General features: G+C 37.4%; 1 protein-coding gene across 8 annotated transcripts in view; it reads left to right on the top strand.

Moving 5' to 3' along the window:
• APC (APC regulator of WNT signaling pathway) overlaps positions 1 to 18,096 on the top strand; it is a 108,385-nt gene that overhangs the window by 24,689 nt on the left and 65,600 nt on the right. For all 8 annotated transcript variants that reach the window (XM_065657543.1, XM_065657547.1, XM_065657548.1 and 5 more), the window contains exon 2: positions 9,026 to 9,178. In XM_065657543.1, coding sequence (XP_065513615.1) covers positions 9,044 to 9,178 — 135 coding nt within the window. In that variant the 5' untranslated portion in view covers positions 9,026 to 9,043. The remainder of the gene's footprint in view (positions 1 to 9,025; positions 9,179 to 18,096) is intronic.

Genomic DNA, 18,096 nt, shown 5'->3' with positions numbered 1-18,096 from the left:
TCAGTATAATTTTAAATAGGCTATACTAGTCGTGATATGTTTTGACAGTAAGTTATTGTTAGTGAAGACCAAGTCTCCACTGCAATTTTCCAAAATTCTTGCAGGACCTTTGTGAACAGATGCTGGTACATTTCCTACAAGACAAATGGTTTTTTGTTCCCAGAAGTGCTGAAGGGAACCCTGAAGATGACCCTAATAAGTGACCCAATACACGGAATTTTTTTTTTTTTTAATTAAAGCTAATTTTTCTCATGTTAGTAGTTTTATGTTTGTGTTTTCAGTTAAAATAGGAAAGTAAAGACCTGTCTCAGACTTCTTAATAGCTTAAACTTTCTAGAATTGAATTCTTAACATATTATGAGTGAACAGGAGCAAGTCATATGCAGTGAGGGATACACAGTGGGCCATGAATAGCAAAGGTGATCATCATGAAGAATGAGTGTTCAGGCTCGTGAATCATCAGTGGTCCAATACAAGTTATGATTCAAATGATGTCTGGACTGCTTTGTGTTCAATATAGTATTTAAATGCAAATCATGTTTCGTGTTTTCACAGTCATATTCTGAATGCAGCATGACTAACCAGCTAAGGAACTTCCCAACGCAGAATTATAAAGGAAGAATTGGCGCTTTTTTCTTGGCAGTGTGATAAAAGCTGAACTTGACTGCTCATACCCTGAAATGTATGACGTCTTGACTTCACTCTTTTTTGTATTAATAGGAATTTTTAGGGGATTGTTGCCACTCTAGTAAAATTCTAAACATGAGGTCATTTCTGTTTCTCACACGTATACACACTTGACCTCTGTCATACTTGACCTGTAAGAAGGAATATAACCCAAGAGTTCAGACCATCATCTTCTCTTTCCCTCTCCTCCTGGTCTTTTAAAGAATGTGCAGAATGTGAATCACTTATTATTTTGAACCCAAATCAGCCAAGTTATGTTTCGGTTAGGAAGAACAGATGATGATTCTGCTTATGGTCGGTGACTACAGGTCAAATACTAAACTTAAGGAAGTATCCCAAAATATAACAATGAATTGAAAGTTCTTGCCAAGTTATGAGATCATTAATGGAAGAACAGAACAAAATAACCTCTCTACCCTACCCCCCAGTCAAAGAATTTAGGAATGTCACGTATAGTAACACTTCAGTGTTTTACTCTGCTCTCCACAGAGATAACTTTCATGAAGGAATGGATAGAAAAACTAAGAAGAAAATCCTCTCAGTGTGGCTGAGGTTTACAGAAGATTGTGTTGGCTTCCTGTTGAAGGGACTAACTCTTTCACACATTGTATTAGGATAACTAATAATAATGGCTTTTCATCTGGCCCTTGTTTTTTCTATGCGTCTGAAAAACCCAGGAATTCGGAGGGTACCTAATCTAGAGATTATCATTTGGTGTGATTTAGTGTAAGCTTTTTCAAATTTATTAAAAGGAGTAGTGTTACATAACTTGCAATTCACTTTTTGATATCAAAGCCCTTGTCGCTAAAACAAGCTGATGCAAAACAGTTTTCTGTGATGGCTGTTCTCCTTCCTGCATCTCTCCGATGACCTGAGCATGCTAATATAGAACAAATGAGAACACGAGCAGAAGATATCGAATCTGCTGTTCCACTCACTGGCAATTCTCATTCTGTGCAGAGTATTTTCTTAATTCTCTTTAACCACACCCAAAGCCTTACAGCACTTTCAGACTCTTTGTTATATTTGCCCACGTAGCCCAGATGAGGAGAAAGCAAACAAAATAGCCTCCCTTCTAACTGCTATTGCCTAGAAGTTTTGGGCTTTGTTCTTAAATGTAGGTATGGATAGAAGGATTAAATATGCTGGCAACAAAAGATATTTTGGTCAAGTATAGGCTTAACATGAGGTGGAAATAGCTTAGTTGTTCGGTGTGATGCTGGAGAAGGCAAGGCTTGGAAAGAACCAAGATAATGGGATTTTACGATCTGAGTCCGATGGAGTGTTTTTCAGTGGGTAGGAAAGGAGAATATTAAATAAAGGGTAAACATTTTTAAATCGGCAAGCCTGGAAAGTTTGCCCCAAACTGAAATGGTTGGTACACTGATGCTCATTTTGGTAAGTTCTTAAAGACAGTACTTAGAGAGCTGATATTTTGCCAGAGTTGGAAAAGGACAAACAGAAGGATATTTACATATCTGTCATTTAACCTGAAGGCAAGCTTCAAACAAAATAATGGAAAACCCAATACAGGATTCAGTCAACAGAGAAATTGAATGAATGCAAATGGACATGGTTTGATATGTTCAAATAAGGAGTGCCACTTTTGAGTGTATTGATGAAGGTGACTATATGAAAATGGTCCATTTAAGGCTGAAGTCAGTAAGTGGAGCTGGCTTACCTTAGAACAGCTGTGCTGGATTTTTTCCTCCTGCCTGTCAGCTTTGCTCCTCTTTTGGAAATAGCAGCGTAACAGCTGCCGAACCATTGTGGTTGATTGCCCAGCATAGTAAATTAAACTGAGACCTATTTCAGATTACCTTGGTAGTTAAGCAGTAATCTACATTGGTTTAGGCAGCTGCCACTTGAGCAGCTGAGCCCTTCTCTCTGCCCTGGGTGGGAACCTTGAGGAGATGGTTAGGGCAGACAGCTGGGGACAGGCACGGCTGCAGCCCTCACAGTGTTAGCACTGGCTGCTTCCAAGTTGGAACCCCTAGATCTAGTGCTTAAAAAAATCTGCTTTAAAATGTATTTGAGATAAACTAATTAAAAAAAAAAATCTCATGACACTATGACTGTTTTTTCCCCCTCTATTCAATGTGATATGCCCTTGAATAAATAATTCCTCATTAGTCACATGGGAATGAATGACAAAAATTGACAGAATGATAAGGACAAGATATTGGGCTTAGCACTGAATACTGAGGTAAAATTTGTGGATGTAGAAAGACATCAGAGTTGATGGTCCTTTCCAACCTTACTATATGATACTCCAGATATTCATGAACTTTAGATACAATTATTACAAGTTGTTGTATTAAGAAGATAAATGACATTGTGAAAAAAATTTCATTACACAAAGTGTGGGAGCACATCTGCTTACTGGTGGTGGTAGTATAATGCTAAATTCTGTTTGCTTATTAGAAAGTTGCACACCTGTTTTACTATTCACTGATTTTGATGTCTGAAGTAGCCATACAACTTATTTGCTAACAAAAAACCAAAAAAAACCCAAAAAACCCCACTTTTTTTAAAAAAAAGTCACCCTCAGGCAGTTACTCTGAGTGAAAGAATAATTATTCTGGTGAAGATTTCTGAAATTGAAACAAATCGGTTGTAATTATCTCAACATGCTATTTAGCTTTAGATCTAGATAGTGCCAGGTCTCTGTCTCTACTGTTGAAAAAACACATGGTAGGGTTTTATATCTTAGATTCTTCTTAGCCTCCGTTCTGAAAAGACTAAGATTCATTTTTTCTACAAAAGTTGCTTTATACAAATAGGATGTTCTCACGACAATGATGGCTTTTATGGATGAAAAAAAAAATAACAGAAATCTGAAATATTTTCCTAAGGAGATTTAATTAATATATCACAAATTGTTGGGGCCTTCAGTAGAACCTCTTTAGGGCATGTTGAGTATATATGCTTACTGATTTCAAAGAAAAAAAAAAAGGCTGTGATCATTAAAAACATCGTAAGTTTTCAGATGGTATTGGAGAGTTTTGCCTGTCTCTTGGGACTTGAGACTAAAAAGGGTTCATCTAAGTTTCTGATTTCTGGGCAATTGTTACTGGTATAGTTTTCTTAATGTAGAAAAATGCGTATCTGAATCTTAACAGTACATTTGCATAAATTTAGGCTTCTCATTAATTTTTATTTTAGTGCATAAGAGAGTTATATCCAACTTGACGTTCTTTGTGTGTATTCATGCAAACTGCTGATTCAGTAAAGCATGAAATTTCTTGTCATAATTTCACCTTACTTTGATAGAAGATGGAAATTTCTCATTTCTTAATGATGAGAAATATGGCTCAGGAAGTAGGCCTAGGTTTTAGGTGCTTCTTACAATGAAGGAATCATATTTCAAAGTTTCTGTATTCCAAGAGGGCTATTTCTTGGAGTAAATCTGCAGAAAGGGTCCATTCCTTCCTTTGGATGATGACCACTCTGCAAAGGAGAAGCACAGTTAGAAGGCAAAAGGGAGCTTGACTGAAGCATAATAGTGAACTTCTCAAAGGTGGGTTGTGCAGCTCGTGTCATGCATTTTCCCTTGGGCTGGATAAAATGTGAAATGAGTATTGGAGCCCAGAGTTCTTTTCTTTCCTTTCTCTCTCCTCCCCACTGTAGTGGTTTCTTATGGGGTTAAGAGTCATTTATTCTTGATTCAGCTGATTCTTGCCGCAATAATCTTGAATATGTTTGTGTGTGTATGTGCAGTGGTACAGCTTTAGGCTAGTGGCCCACATGTAAACTATTCCTTGCTTTCCTTTGGACTGGTTGTTGGTTATTTCTACTGTGAATGAGGTGATATGTGGCTGTGAACCCTGGCTGAGAGGGTCCAGAGTTTGATTCTTTCTCCAAGGCAAGTGTTTTGACCACTGAGAAGTTAGAAGGGGGTGCAGTGATATAGTTGATTTCTATTGATGCCAGCAATTCTGTGTTCAAAAATTAAGACTCTTTTTTTTTTTTTTGGTACTCAAATAATTTGGAGCATAAGTCCAAGGATTAGTTTTGGGGCCTGAACTCTGATCTGATTTGCCTAGTTTGAGGCTATTTGCAAAAACCTATTTCTAGAAGAGAGGCAGATTTTTGAGGGTGTTAGCTCAATATATGTGGAACAGCTTGTGTGTAATGGAGCCTTGTGATTTCAGTCTACAAACTAAGTGCCTGAGAGCTGTTGCGGTGTTCAGCAACAGGAAGCCAAAGCTGCTTTGTGGTCATGCGTTACCTGTGTCCATTTCCTCCATTTAAAAATTAAATAATGGTGTCTTTTATTAAAGGCTTTGACATGTCATTATTTTAGGAGAAAAAGGTACAAATAGCTTGGAGATATGAAAATAAGTACAGTATTCTTCTATATTGAAGTTTAGGAATACAAGATTGGATTTCTGAACTGTTAAGTCCAGTTCCTTCCTGTGCAGTGAGCTAGAAAAGGATGTTGCCAGCCTGCATTGAAAAATGATGGATTTATACCCATTTGTTCTGTGTCAGTATTGTGTTTTAACATAAATATTTTTCTCCCACTTGAGTGTTTTTCCCCTCCATAATAACAAAGTGCAGCTGTATCATTTCAGCCTTTGTTTTGCTGAGGCAGCAAAGGCTCGCTCCTCAAATCTCTTCTTATATGAGACCCCTTCTAGTCCTCTGATTGCTTAGAGTCTTTATCTTCACTCACTTAAATTCGCTTTTCTTACCCATGCCTTTGTCAAATGACTTGATAACTCCAGAGATCGTGTTTGCTTTCCTTGTGCCAGTCTCGTGTTGGCAGTGCCCAGGTGCTCTACAAGCTGGCTGCTGACAGGCTCAAGCTGCTTCTCCCCACCAGCTGCTTCCAGGTGACAAGATTCCTACAGGAGTGACCTTACACTGTTACACTATTTAATTCTACCCTGTTTCTACTACTTCGTTTCTCAGTTCATGAAATTTCTTTTGTATTACATGTAGTCTTCTGACTTTGTGAAGCCTCTTGAATTTATGTGAGCAAGTTTTCATGCCACTTCTTCTGCTAAGGTCAATAATGAAACATTTCAAAATACCTGTCACAGACTAGTTTTGGGGGAACTTTACTAAGTCTCCCTCCAGCCCAACAATTTGACTTTCAGCGCTGCCCAGTGTCATTTTGTGTTTGAGCTACTCCGTTACTCACTCACAGTTTTTCTACTCTTCTCTGTTACAACTGCGGCTTGTTTTACATGTGGCATCGCATCAAACACCTTGATGCAGTTGGGGTAGGTGAGATCTGTTAATTCTAAAAAGCAGTTTACTGTTCTCCTCAAATACATGGTAGTCCTTCCTTTACAGCCAGGAAAAAGGAGAATTATCTTGGAGGGCCAGGGAGGTTACATCTGTGTGCCCCAAACAGGTCCAGGTGCCTCAGCCGGTGGGGTGGCAGGCGTCTCTGGAAGCAGATGGTGTAGGTGGCCGCAGCCTGTTGCCAATGTGAGACTGGCTGCCTTCTGTCCAGTTCTCGGTGTGAATGTACTGACTGCAAACACACTTTGCCCGAGCCTTGCCATGATCCCAAAAGATTTGATGTATGCTTTTTTTTTTTATCATCCCCCCTCTGGGACATTCGCTTTAAAACTGGTGCGGTACCCGGGGGCGCGGGTGTGGATGCGCTGGTAGCAGAGAGCAGCTGCGGGCATCGCTGCGGTTCCTGCTGGTGCAGGTGCCTTCCTGGCACTTGGAGCTGCAGCCGGGGCAGCGTGGCTCCTGACAGATGCCAAGCTGGCAGGAGCAAGTTTCTGCCTGTGCAAGCGTTGCTTATTGCCCATTTGGGCATCTGTTTAACTAAAAAATGAAGATGTTTTGGATTACTTATAGTAATCAGCTAACTCTCTTTTTTTTCTTTTTTTTCTTTTTTTTACGGAAAGGTCACAGAATAAGATGAGACATTAGAATGAATCAGGAAGTGACTACTAGTCTGAGGCAGAATTTTGTCTCTTAGTGGTGATGTCCTACTTCCATGTTACAAAAACAAAATACACAAAAGGAAGCTTAGGAACTTAGATCAGGAGAGGGAGAAGACAAACCAAACCTCCCCTTCAGGAAATGGATCCTTACTCATTTACCATAAGAACATTTAAGCTTTTTTGCATTTAAAATATCAGAGCTATTGCAATTGCTGTCTTTCTATGCTAGCTCCCCCCCTCATTTAGTTTTCCCCATTTTCTTCATTGTGTGTATGCGTCTTGTTAATGTGGCTGATTGTTTTAACTTCCAAAGTTGTGAGTGAGAATTCTGTAGTGTGGACAGAAAATAGAAAAACTTGATAATTTTTATCATTACCTGTCTTTTCATTTTAATCATTAATTAAAATAATGGGAGAAAAATATATTCTAGCTAGAATCAAAATGCATGTCAAATACATGGCACACAGCAGTTTCTGTAAATAAGATGTAAATGAATAAATGTGTGATATACTTAAGTCAAAACCAACAGATTTCTATCAATATTATAGTATAATACTAATTTATAACAACTAAAGAGAAAGTGTTTCCACTTCTGTCTGCCTTTCCTTGGGCTTGTGCAGAATTGTCCCTGCAGTATATGTTCTGGAAAGAAATGTGAACTACAGCTGTTGGTTTTATTAATAAGAATGGAAACTGTTACTTAGGAAATAAAAACATACATGAAATGGAACAGAAGCAGTCTTCCTCCCTTTTTTTTCTTTCTGTTACAACTCTCTGAACTTTCCGCCTTTTAGGTTAAACAGCCTGATAATAAAAGCACAGAATTCACATAATAGAGTATATGTTGCAGATTGCCTTCATTTCTGTAAAAAATGAGGTGTCCAGTAAAGCATAACCAAATTTTGAAGAAGAAATTTGTTAGGGATATTTTTTTTTTTTCGCTTATTGGTACTGTCATAGAAATCACAATTCTGTGAGTGGTAGGCTCATTCCTGCTCCTGTCTTTTATGATGACAGGTGTTTAGTGTGACTTGCTTCTTGAAAAGGAAATAAACTAGTCTAATCAAATGTACTACAGCTCTTGTTATTGTTCCTGTTTTCAATGATATGTATTATTCCTTATGTTTTGTTGAGATTTAATTTAGAAAGGTTGAACACAATTTTCAGAATTCGTATTGGGGAACTAAAACCTTTTTGAATAATTTAACCTATTTTTTAGTAGGTTGGATAATTCAATTAAGATTGTGTGAAAGAGCAAAGTTGATTACATAAGGAGTTACACAAGCAGTAAAGTCAAAGGCTTAGTGAGAGAATACACAGAAAATGCTAAATAAGAGCTTTTAATTGTTTCATGTTTTCCAAAGTAGTGCTGTAACTATGGGAAGGAATGTTGTCCTGTAAGCTTTTTATGTTTTTTTTCCTTTGAGTTACGGGCTGCATACTTTAGGAAATCCCTGCAATGACATTGGAAGGCTAAGTTGTATGTATATGAAGTGCTAAGCTTCCTTTTATTTTGTTAAATGGCTGACAAATAAGAAATTGATAGCTTCAACTATGAAGAGCTTCAGACATGCTTAGCCATGTCTTAGTTAACTTACATTGTTATCTGAACTCCAGTGGGTTTTGGGTTGGAAAGTGGGAAAAAATTTGAATCTCGTCACTTAAATTGGAATATTTGTTTCTTTCTCCTTTGTAATGGCTGAATAATTGTGATGGTGTTCTAGGGCTGTGCTACAATATTACCCATAATAATATGGGATATCTTGATATCAAGAATAGCCTTTTATCTTTTTTTTTTCCTACTATGCAATATGACCATTTCTTGTGTTGGAATTTTTTTAGTGTATTTGTTTGATCTTTATACCTTGGAGGGTATTTTTACAAAAGACTTGATTACTGCTACATTTGACGCTTTTCTTTCTGTTAAAGTTCCTCAATATTTACTGTTTGCCTTTAGTGCATGCTATTCCTAGGAATTTTGAAAATCTGTGACTATCTTTTTCATAGAATAAGTCAACACCTTTTAGATATGGTAGGTGGTTCTTGTTGTCTATCCAAAAATGATTAAGCATGGTCTATTATCTGCATAGTTTCTCACTGTTAAAATTGAAATGTGAGTCGTAATGATGCTTTTGTATTATGCTATGGCTTTCTTTCATGTATTCTGGCTTCCCCTAATACCAAAAACAATTGTTAATGAACTACTTTCATTTTCTTAATCACATGTATCAAATGGAAACTCACTGAAAAAAGTCTTTGGACTGGCATCAGTTCTAGGCATTAATAGTTTGGTTTAATGGACATAAATTAGATGTTTGGAAAGTTGAGTGGTAAATGGGAAGGCAAAAGAGATAATTTTATGGTTAGATAAATTTGGATTTTTTTTCTAAAATGTTTAAGTCTAATATTTTCTCTCTCTTTAGGGCTGAGGGTAGCCCAGGATGGCCGCAGCTTCATATGATCAGTTGTTAAAGCAAGTTGAGGCATTAAAGATGGAGAACTCCAACCTTCGGCAAGAGCTAGAGGATAACTCAAATCACCTAACAAAACTGGAAACCGAGGCATCTAATATGAAGGTACTGCAAACTCTGTGCCTCTGTACCTCAACGTTTGTGTTACTGCCTTTTGTGTCATGGACTGATAGTTGCTCGACAAGTTTTGTGTGCTTTTAGATTCCTACAGAATTCCTTTTCCAAGTTGTGTAAGGGAAAACAATTGAATCTACTTAGTGAAGATTTTATTTGAAAATTGAAATATTTCAAAACTTTTTTTTAGAAACAGTTTTGTATTTTCAAAGCTCCTTTTCTGGTGGGTCTTGATAAGCACTGCTGTTTTAGTACTGCTGTACTTCTCAGCACGAAGTCCAGTCTGATGACATAGTTTGACAAAGCAAGTATTATTCAGCTCTTGAAAACATGGGAGAGAGTGGAGGTTTTCAGTATTTTAAGGTAAGTTTTGGGGTTTACTGCAGTTACAATATTTAACATCCCAAAAGGAAAAGTTTGTTTTAAAATAAGACCACAAGTTCTCCAGCCTCTCCCAAACACTAGTTTCATACTTAATTATTTCACCCTGATTCATCTGGTGTTTATTGGCTAGGTGTAGGCCTTCAGAGCCACCTCTCCAAGAGGAAACACTAGGCTCAGCTGGAATTTAGGTGGATTTTGATCAGTAGGAAGATACATACACAGCTGCATCTGTGTCATCCATTACACTAAACAAGGCAGAATTCCACAAACATTATAGCTGCATTAATGTAGTGATCTTCCTAAGTTGACAAATGCTGCTGCTTTTTGCTAACAGCCAGGAAAACCACACTACTTTTGGTACCTCAGTTAATATGGCTCAAATTGTTGGTGTCTCTGCATATACTGCTGTATTGGGTAGGCATATTCTAAATATTAAGCATGTCCATCTCTTTCCAATCTTCGTATCACTTACTGTTCCTTTATAACTCATCTTCATTTTTTAAATACGGTAATCTGATGAATATAGCAATTAAAAATATTTCGAACTGAACTTTTTTCCCACCAGCATGTGGATTGTGACCTGTATATTCACTGTAAGGAGAAAAAAAATGATTGTGTTCTGAAGCACTGTCACTAGTTCCAACACTTGAAAGCACAATTTTTGTAGATACATTTAATCTTTGCATTGCAGTGTAAAAATCGAAAATGAGTCTGCTACCTAAATTAAAATGAAATTGTAGTCCTTTCCAGCAGCTGCTTGAAAAAGTGGTTGCCATTAGCAGCTGTGGAAAAATAAAATTGTTTGCTCAGTTGTGTATCTGAAAGCTAGTTCTGTCACTTACACTGTTTTTCTTAAGATAATATTAAAATAAATTTGTCAGTAACTCCCCTCCCTGTCAGTGCAGTCTAAAATAAGGGAGGGAAGAACAGTAGAGATGATCTTCCTCGTGCTTTGAAAAAGGAAGAGCAGAAAGTGTCGTCTTTCCTTCTTCATCCTCATACAGTTTGGTTTTGGTTGTGGTTTTGTGTTTTTTTGTTGTTGGTTTTTTTTTCTCTTAGCTTTTGTACAGATAATTAAATTTCCAGTGACCTAGAGACAAGCCAGCTGTATAAGCTGGTCTCTAGGGCATTAATTTGTGATGTGGAACAGTTTTCTGTCCTTACTTCAAAACTGGCAGACCACCAAACAGAAGGCGGCTCTATTGCACTCCACAGAGCAGTGGTTATGAGCATATTCAGAGTAGATGTCACTTCCCCCCGCACCCCCGCCCCTGATATGCCATTCTAGATGTAAGGAATTTATCCTAAAAAAAAAACTTCAACTCAAATATCAAACTCAATATGTTTCTTTTCATTTCGGGGGATAGGTTGGCAGGTGATTGTTCAGATTAATTTGATTTTTTTTTTTTTTAAATCCATATTCTATGAAGAAATCCAAATCAGCTGTGTTTCTCAGGAGTGCTTGCTCCTGCACCTCAACCATGAGGTTGTTTCTTTCACTTGTTTTTTTCAGATGTGTTTGGAAAGGGTCAAAACTGAGCATTGATTTGACTTGAACCTGAAGCATGGTGTGGGAATGATCTTGGAGTCTGATTGGAGTCTGTGGGTGAAGTTTAATGAGGATTGTTGCAGAATTCTCTTTTGTTGGGAGATAATTTTAGTTTTGCAAGCTTTTGGAGAAAGTATGTAATGGCTTTGTTCCACTGAAAGAAACCGCATGGTTTGTATGGTTCCAGTGCCATAATTAGGGATTATTGCAAGAAAAGTATTTAGAAGAACCAGAGCAGTGGAGATGGAAAGCCCCTTGGCTACCATGTAAGCAGTTAAAACTCCACATGTTTTGGAAAAAAATAATCCTTTGGGAGCATGTAAGGTGTCACAAAGAGCTCTAGCAGCCCCTCCCACAAAGTAAAATCCCAAATACTAGTTGGAGAAGGGGAGCAGCAATGAGGGGAAAAAAGCTGTGGTTCTGTGGCAAACATCACTGTTCTTGCACCATGAATTTTTATCCGTGGGCTAGTGCAGAAACATCTCACAGTGATTCTTTGTGCTGTCAATGTACTTGCTTGTGTCTCCTCTTTTTCCTTATATTGTTTAATCAGTTGCAAAAGCCAATAGTTAGGAAGAGCATTTTGAAGACTCTATTGAATCTTTAAATAAATTGGTTTTGGAAGTAGTAGTGTTAAAATGTTGTGTAAGTGTGCCTTATCTTTATAGTCGCTCCATTTCAGAAATGTAAGGTAATCATACTGGAATTAAAAGCTTAACATGAGCTCATCTTGCACATGTATTTATTATAAACTACTACTGACCTACATAAAACAATGTCTGAATGCTTCATGTTTAAAGCTAAATTTCAAATTTAAAAGTGAAACTGTCCATTTGCTGACCAAAACCCAACAATATGATGGATTGACAAAGATTAATGTGATAACAGGGGTGCCAAAATGATTAGTAAAACAGTGTCCACTTTATTTTTTAATTAGTGTTGTCCTAGGGATTAACTGTTCAAACAAAAGCAATCCCTTAGCGTATTATGACTAACTTGGGAAATTCTGTTTTTGCTGTTGGCTTGCTGTCAGATGAAATACAGCAGTTTGGTATGATAAAATGTTCTCTCTAAATCAACAAATATGCTTTTTGATGCTCAATGAAATAATTATGCTGGCCCATAAATGAAGAATGGTTTCAGTGTCTAGATGTAGATAGTCTGTATTTTTGCAGTTACTGTTACTATGGACAAATTTAGAAGAAATGAATATAGTTTCATTTGACTTCAAAACCTGTTAAAATTAATGAAGAGATAAAAGGGCAGTCCAGTGTCAACAATAGTACTTTGTGCATGTAAATACAGAAGACTTTTTGTCAGAAAAAGACCTCAGATTTTGAGACAGACATTGCAAACAAATACTGTCGCACCTGGTTCTTGTAAAGGATGACTGGTTTTATGTTAAGGATGGCTTTTTTTTTTAATGTCATAGCTAATTCATATCATCATTTTTCCCTGTATAAAATCTGGGGGGAAATAGGTATATGTATCTTAACTTGAAGTAGTCAAGAAGTAGCAAAAGAAGAATGTCCTGCTTGATTGTCACACCCGTGCTCTGAGTGTCTGGATTTTACAGTCCATGAGTAATGTGTGTTATCTTGTGTAAGAAAGTCATCTTTATTATATGTGATGCTCTGAGGGCAAAACGTTCTGTATTTCATCTTTGTGTAGTACACTTGAAATTTTATTCTACATATGATTTTCCAGCTTATTTAATGTCTTCTGTATTGTATCTCACATATCAATAATAAAATAGGAAGACTGCAAAACTGATTCAGATTTCTTGAAGTGTTTTGCAAATGTTCTAACTAGCTAAATAGACGCCATTAAGAAACAGGACAATGGTTGAACTCTTGTTCTCAGAAGATCATGAGCTGCTTATTCATGGAGGTTTTTTTGTTTTGTTTTGTGGAGGCTGGTTTTTTTGTAGATCTTTGTCGTCATTTAAAGGTTTTAGTATTAATAATTTTCTGTGGGTTTTTTTAGTTGTTGTTTTGTTTGAAGGAATTCAGGTTTAAAAGACAGAGTCCTAGAGAACTAGTTACTATGATGTCCAGTGTAGGTCCAAAGACTGGATGGTGTTTGTGGGTTTCTTCTGCTGATTAGACAGCAGGGTGATAAACCTTGTGATGCTGGTTTTTGTATTGGAATGGATTATGATGAAATAAAAAGTGCTAAGATATTTTGAGGATTTTGATTTTTAATGTGTTTGTATAATATTAAGCTAACATAATTTTATGTTGTTGCAAAATATATTTAAGCCTATAGAATATAATAACCCAGATTTATTGCAGTGTTGTGTATACTCTATGAGGTTGATTAATACTCAAATTAGCAGAATTAAAGTGTGCTAAAGATGATGCATGGTGCCTGTTTTTCATCTTGTTTCTGTTATGATGACTTTGTGAGAATGAGAACTTACATCTTACTAGAACTGAGTAATTTTATAATTAAATATGATTAAGTTGCATTTTATTTTATCTGCCAGTATAACTTCCTATAATATGTTTTTATGACTGTGTAAAGGGATGAATATACAAATCCTTAGCTGGAATAGCAGTCTGACTAGCAAGTTAGCAACTTAACAGTTACAGTACCTTGTTTGTTTCATTAAAAAGGGGGAATCTGAAAAATGTTCTGCTTCCAGCTTGGAGTTTGTTAGCATCCATTTGTTTATAAAATCAGAAGATGGATGTTCAGAAAGTTCCAGGAACTAACTGGTTTGCAGTGTTTTGACACTCTGTTACACTTTTGGACGTGAACTCTTTGTCAACCTTGTATGGAAGTAGCATTTTATGATCTATTAGCCATAAGAGTTTAAAAAAAAAAAGAGAGTGCTAATCATTTACATTAGGATTACCGGTGGCTGAATCACATCCATTTTTTAGAAGTTTACACTTGTAGTGACAAAAGATTTCAGATACTATTAGAACTCTTCGTCCCCATTGCCTACATTTTACGGTTTGCTTTAAAATGGCTGCTGGAGGATTCTCTCTTTTGGAATGTGTGACTGCTTTTATCAGGCATCTCCTTGATTAGGTAAGCAGGTTATCACATTTTAACTCACCAAACCCTTTTTTATGGTCATACAATCTGCTTAGCCACCATTTAGTTAAATTTTACCGTGGAAACCTACTTTATTCTGATCAGCTGTTGCTGATTGTCAGTGTTTAATGATCCTCACTGTAAAGCACAGAATGTGCTAGGAGATACTGTTGTTACTGGCAGAACAATTTTTAGTTCAATATCTCATTGTAATCTTTGTGTTTGCGAATTAGGATTTGAAGCCAACACGTTCACAAAGACCTCTGATTCTTACAGTTTAATGATTGTTATATGCTCCATACATATATAGTGAGTATATATCTGTATATGAGGTTTCTCAAGGAGATGGTAGATAAATACATTTGGTGGTTACCAATGTTTGTGATCCCATCTTCAGAAATCTGACAATAGTTTTAATGATAAGGTACCAGAAATTACACATTTTGCTGGGGATATTTACTGTGTCACGTAACAGGACGTTGCCATCCCTTTCCAAAGGGAGAGTGTTTCTAGCTTCATCTTGCCTTTTGACTTTTTCCTTGTATCTTTGGAGAAAAGATTTTTAGTTGACATCACACACAGTAAGATGTTTCACCAGGGCATACAGAAATAAATAATTGAAAGATTATGTTAAGCTATGAAAGCAAAGCATTCAGTACACAGAAGATAAATGTTTATGTTAAAATAGATATATTTGATCTGGAATTGCTTCTAGTGAATAGGCTACATGTAGTAAGCAAACTGTGGTATACCTTGGGAAGATTGTATCTGAATCTTGAATTTAGTATGATAGGAATTTCTGTGTGCATCCTGTTACACATTAGGGTATTAGCATCATTTCCATAATTGTCACTGGAAATCGGATTTCCAAGTGATCTGAGTTATATGGTATGCTATTTCTGTTAAGAGGTCAAGTCAGATGTAACATAGTGTATCATAGTTGCTTCATGAACCAAAACCAGTCTTGTGATATCTCCCCATTAATTGCTCATATGAAGCTTAGGGATATTTCCATACTATGCAGAGAATATTTCAGTTGCCCTGTCTTGAATTTGAATGTCAACAATAAGACTTTTAGAACAAAAAGATAAAACAGATATAGTGAAATGTCAGAAATACATGATACTCACCTGAAGTATTAGAAAGCAACTTGAGTATCCTCTTCAGCAGTTGGGAATATTGAGGTATGGCTCCTTTGGCTGTAAAGAACAGACTACAGCCAAGAAATGAGAAATCATTTAGTGGAGTGATCATATGATCTAGATATTTAAAACTGTAGTAATGCAAATTACTCCCTTGTACCAAAAATCAGCTGGTAATTCCTGTCAGCCTGAAGTTCCTCTATGTTAGGTTCCTTCCTTGCGGCAATTCAGCAAGTATGGCTACTTAGTCAAAGATTCTCTTCTGTATAATCCACATTGTGTCAACCTTACTGTGTAAGAGAGATTTTCTGTTAGGTAACCACTAGCCCCTGAGATCCTTGCCAGCATGTTTCCACTTGCTTACTTACCTTCCTTTATTTGTTGTCTGTTAAATATGACAGACGGTCAATCTATGGAATTCAAACTGAAGAAAGTGCAGTTTTGTGGTTTTTTTTTTTTGTTCTTTCACCAGACAGACATCTGTATTGCTTACCAAATTTATGTGTATGTGTGTTGTTTTCCTCCAAGATCCTTTACATGTTTAAGTCCTTCCAGTTATAACAACTGCTTGTGATTACCAGACAAAGGTCACAATCTGTATTCTGTGTTTAAAATGGCCTCAGCATGCAAATTATGGAAGGTGGCAGGTGTGATGCCACTTTTTAAGAAGAAAAGTATAGGAAGAACTGCTGATGTACAGACCTGCAAACCTGGGTTTGTAATGGATATGTTACCAGAAACTGCAGTAAGGAGCAGACTGCTAGCGGGCAAAGAGTTAACATTTCTTTCCTAGGGAAAAGTGTGTCTCAGAAGTATGAGTTCTTTGAAGGAATCATTGAGTAGGAGGGATGCAATATTGGCACTGGTGAGTCTGCTTGCATTTCTAAAATGAGTTTACTAATGTCCCTCATCAAAGACTCCTGAAGAATCTAATTTGCTTTTGGAAGGTTCTTTGATTACCATCCAACTTAAAGGTAGAAAACAAAGAGCAGAATAGTCAGGTTTTTGTTGGGTGGTGGTTTTATTGTTTGTGGTTTTTGTTTGGTTGGTTTGTTGTTTTTTATTGGTGGTGGTGTTGGTTTGGGTTCTTTTTTACCAATAGTGTCCTAGTGAGATTTCTGTTGTGACATGTGTTTTTTCAACATATTCATAAATTATCTGGAATAAAAAACAATGAGATGAAAAAATTGATTTTCAGTGTGATAAAAATGAACACTGAGTGAGAAGAGCTGTAGAAGAATCTTATGGTATCAAGTGACTGAACTGAGTACTTGGCAAATAAAATCCAGTGCTCCGAAGTGCAAACCAATCATGGCGGAAAACAGCTTTAAATTTATATACATAATGAGGGATTCCAAATTAGCATGGCAACAACGTAGAAAGAGGTCTTTAAGATACTGTAAATATGGAGGGGCCTTTGGTCTGTCTCAGTGTGCAGGGCGGCATTTGCTCTTGGTTCTGTTCTCTTTTTCCCCAGCCGGGTCATGCTCCTTTAAGAAGCAGGATGAGGAATTTCCGTCCCTTCTAGACCTCCAGAGCATTGTGAAGGAGAGGGGTCTTCAGAGGTGGGCGAAGAGGCACCAGCGGCCTGGGAGCCCATGGCCGAAGAACAACACCAAAGAGCCTGTGGTAGAGTAGGAAATTGAGACCTCTGCCTGGCCAGTGATGGAGAGCCCTGTGGCGGATCAGGTAGCGCTTTGCAGTTCACATCTGCCCTGCAAGAGTACAGCAGGCAGTGCGGGAGTCGTACTGAGGCTCCAGAACAGCAACTGAAGTGTCTCTTCAGGTAGCTTGTTTGGTTTTTTAAGTTCAAATGGTTAATATGTTAATTAAAAGGTTAGCTAATTATTCTCGTTTATAGTTTAGCATTTTGTTTCATTTAAAAGCTTTTCAGTCTTCTTTGGGAGCTCAACAGAAAGTGTTAATGTGTAGTTCTCAGCAGATGCACCACAAAGCTGTGGGCACCTGAAAAATAGCATGGTCCCCAGTGCATTATTTTTTGTCTTCCTGAAAAGCACTTCAGATAATGATTTCAGGAAAGTATTTTTGGTGAGAATTTGTTCTTATGTCAACTGGGACTACAATCTGTGGTAATTTAACTTTCAAAATTCTGTGTGAGGTGGCACTAGGATAACTTTGTCACATTAAAAAGTGGTAGGTTTGGGGTTTGGTTTTGTTTGTTTGTTTTGGGCTTTTTGTTTTGTTTGTGGGGTTTTGCTGGGTTTTTTTGTTTGTTTGTATTTGTTTGGTTTTTAGGAAACTGGAGTTACTAGGTTCTTGTATTAAGGTCCAGAAAGTTTCGTAGAATAGTTTGGGTTGGAAGGGACTTTCAAAGCTCATTTAGTCCAACCCCCCTGCCATAAGCAGGGACAGCTTCGACCAGATCAGGTTGCTCAGAGCCCCGTCCAGCCTGCCCTTGAATGTCCCCAGGGATGGGGCATCCACCACCTCTCTGGGAAACCTGTTCCAGTATTCTACCACCCTTATTGTAAAAAATTTCTTCCTCATGTCTAGCCTGAATCTCCCATTCTTTAGTTTAAAACCATTACCCCTTATCCCATTGTAACATGCCCTGCTAAAAAGTCTGTTCCCATCTTTCGTATTGGCTCTTTTTAAGGACTGAAAGGCTGCAATAAAGTCTCCCCAGAGCCTTCTCTTCTCCAGGCTGAACAACCCCAGCTCTCTCAACCTGTCCTCAGAGGAGAGCTGTTCCAGCCCTCTGATCATTTTTGTGGCCTCCTTTGACCCCTCTCCAACAGGTCCATATCTTTCCTCTACTGGACCTAGAA

Source organism: Caloenas nicobarica, chromosome Z (genome assembly GCF_036013445.1).
Source record: "Caloenas nicobarica isolate bCalNic1 chromosome Z, bCalNic1.hap1, whole genome shotgun sequence".
Taxonomy (NCBI): domain Eukaryota; kingdom Metazoa; phylum Chordata; class Aves; order Columbiformes; family Columbidae; genus Caloenas; species Caloenas nicobarica.
Note: the sequence above shows the minus strand (reverse complement) of the source record. Positions and strands in the feature narration are given on the sequence as shown.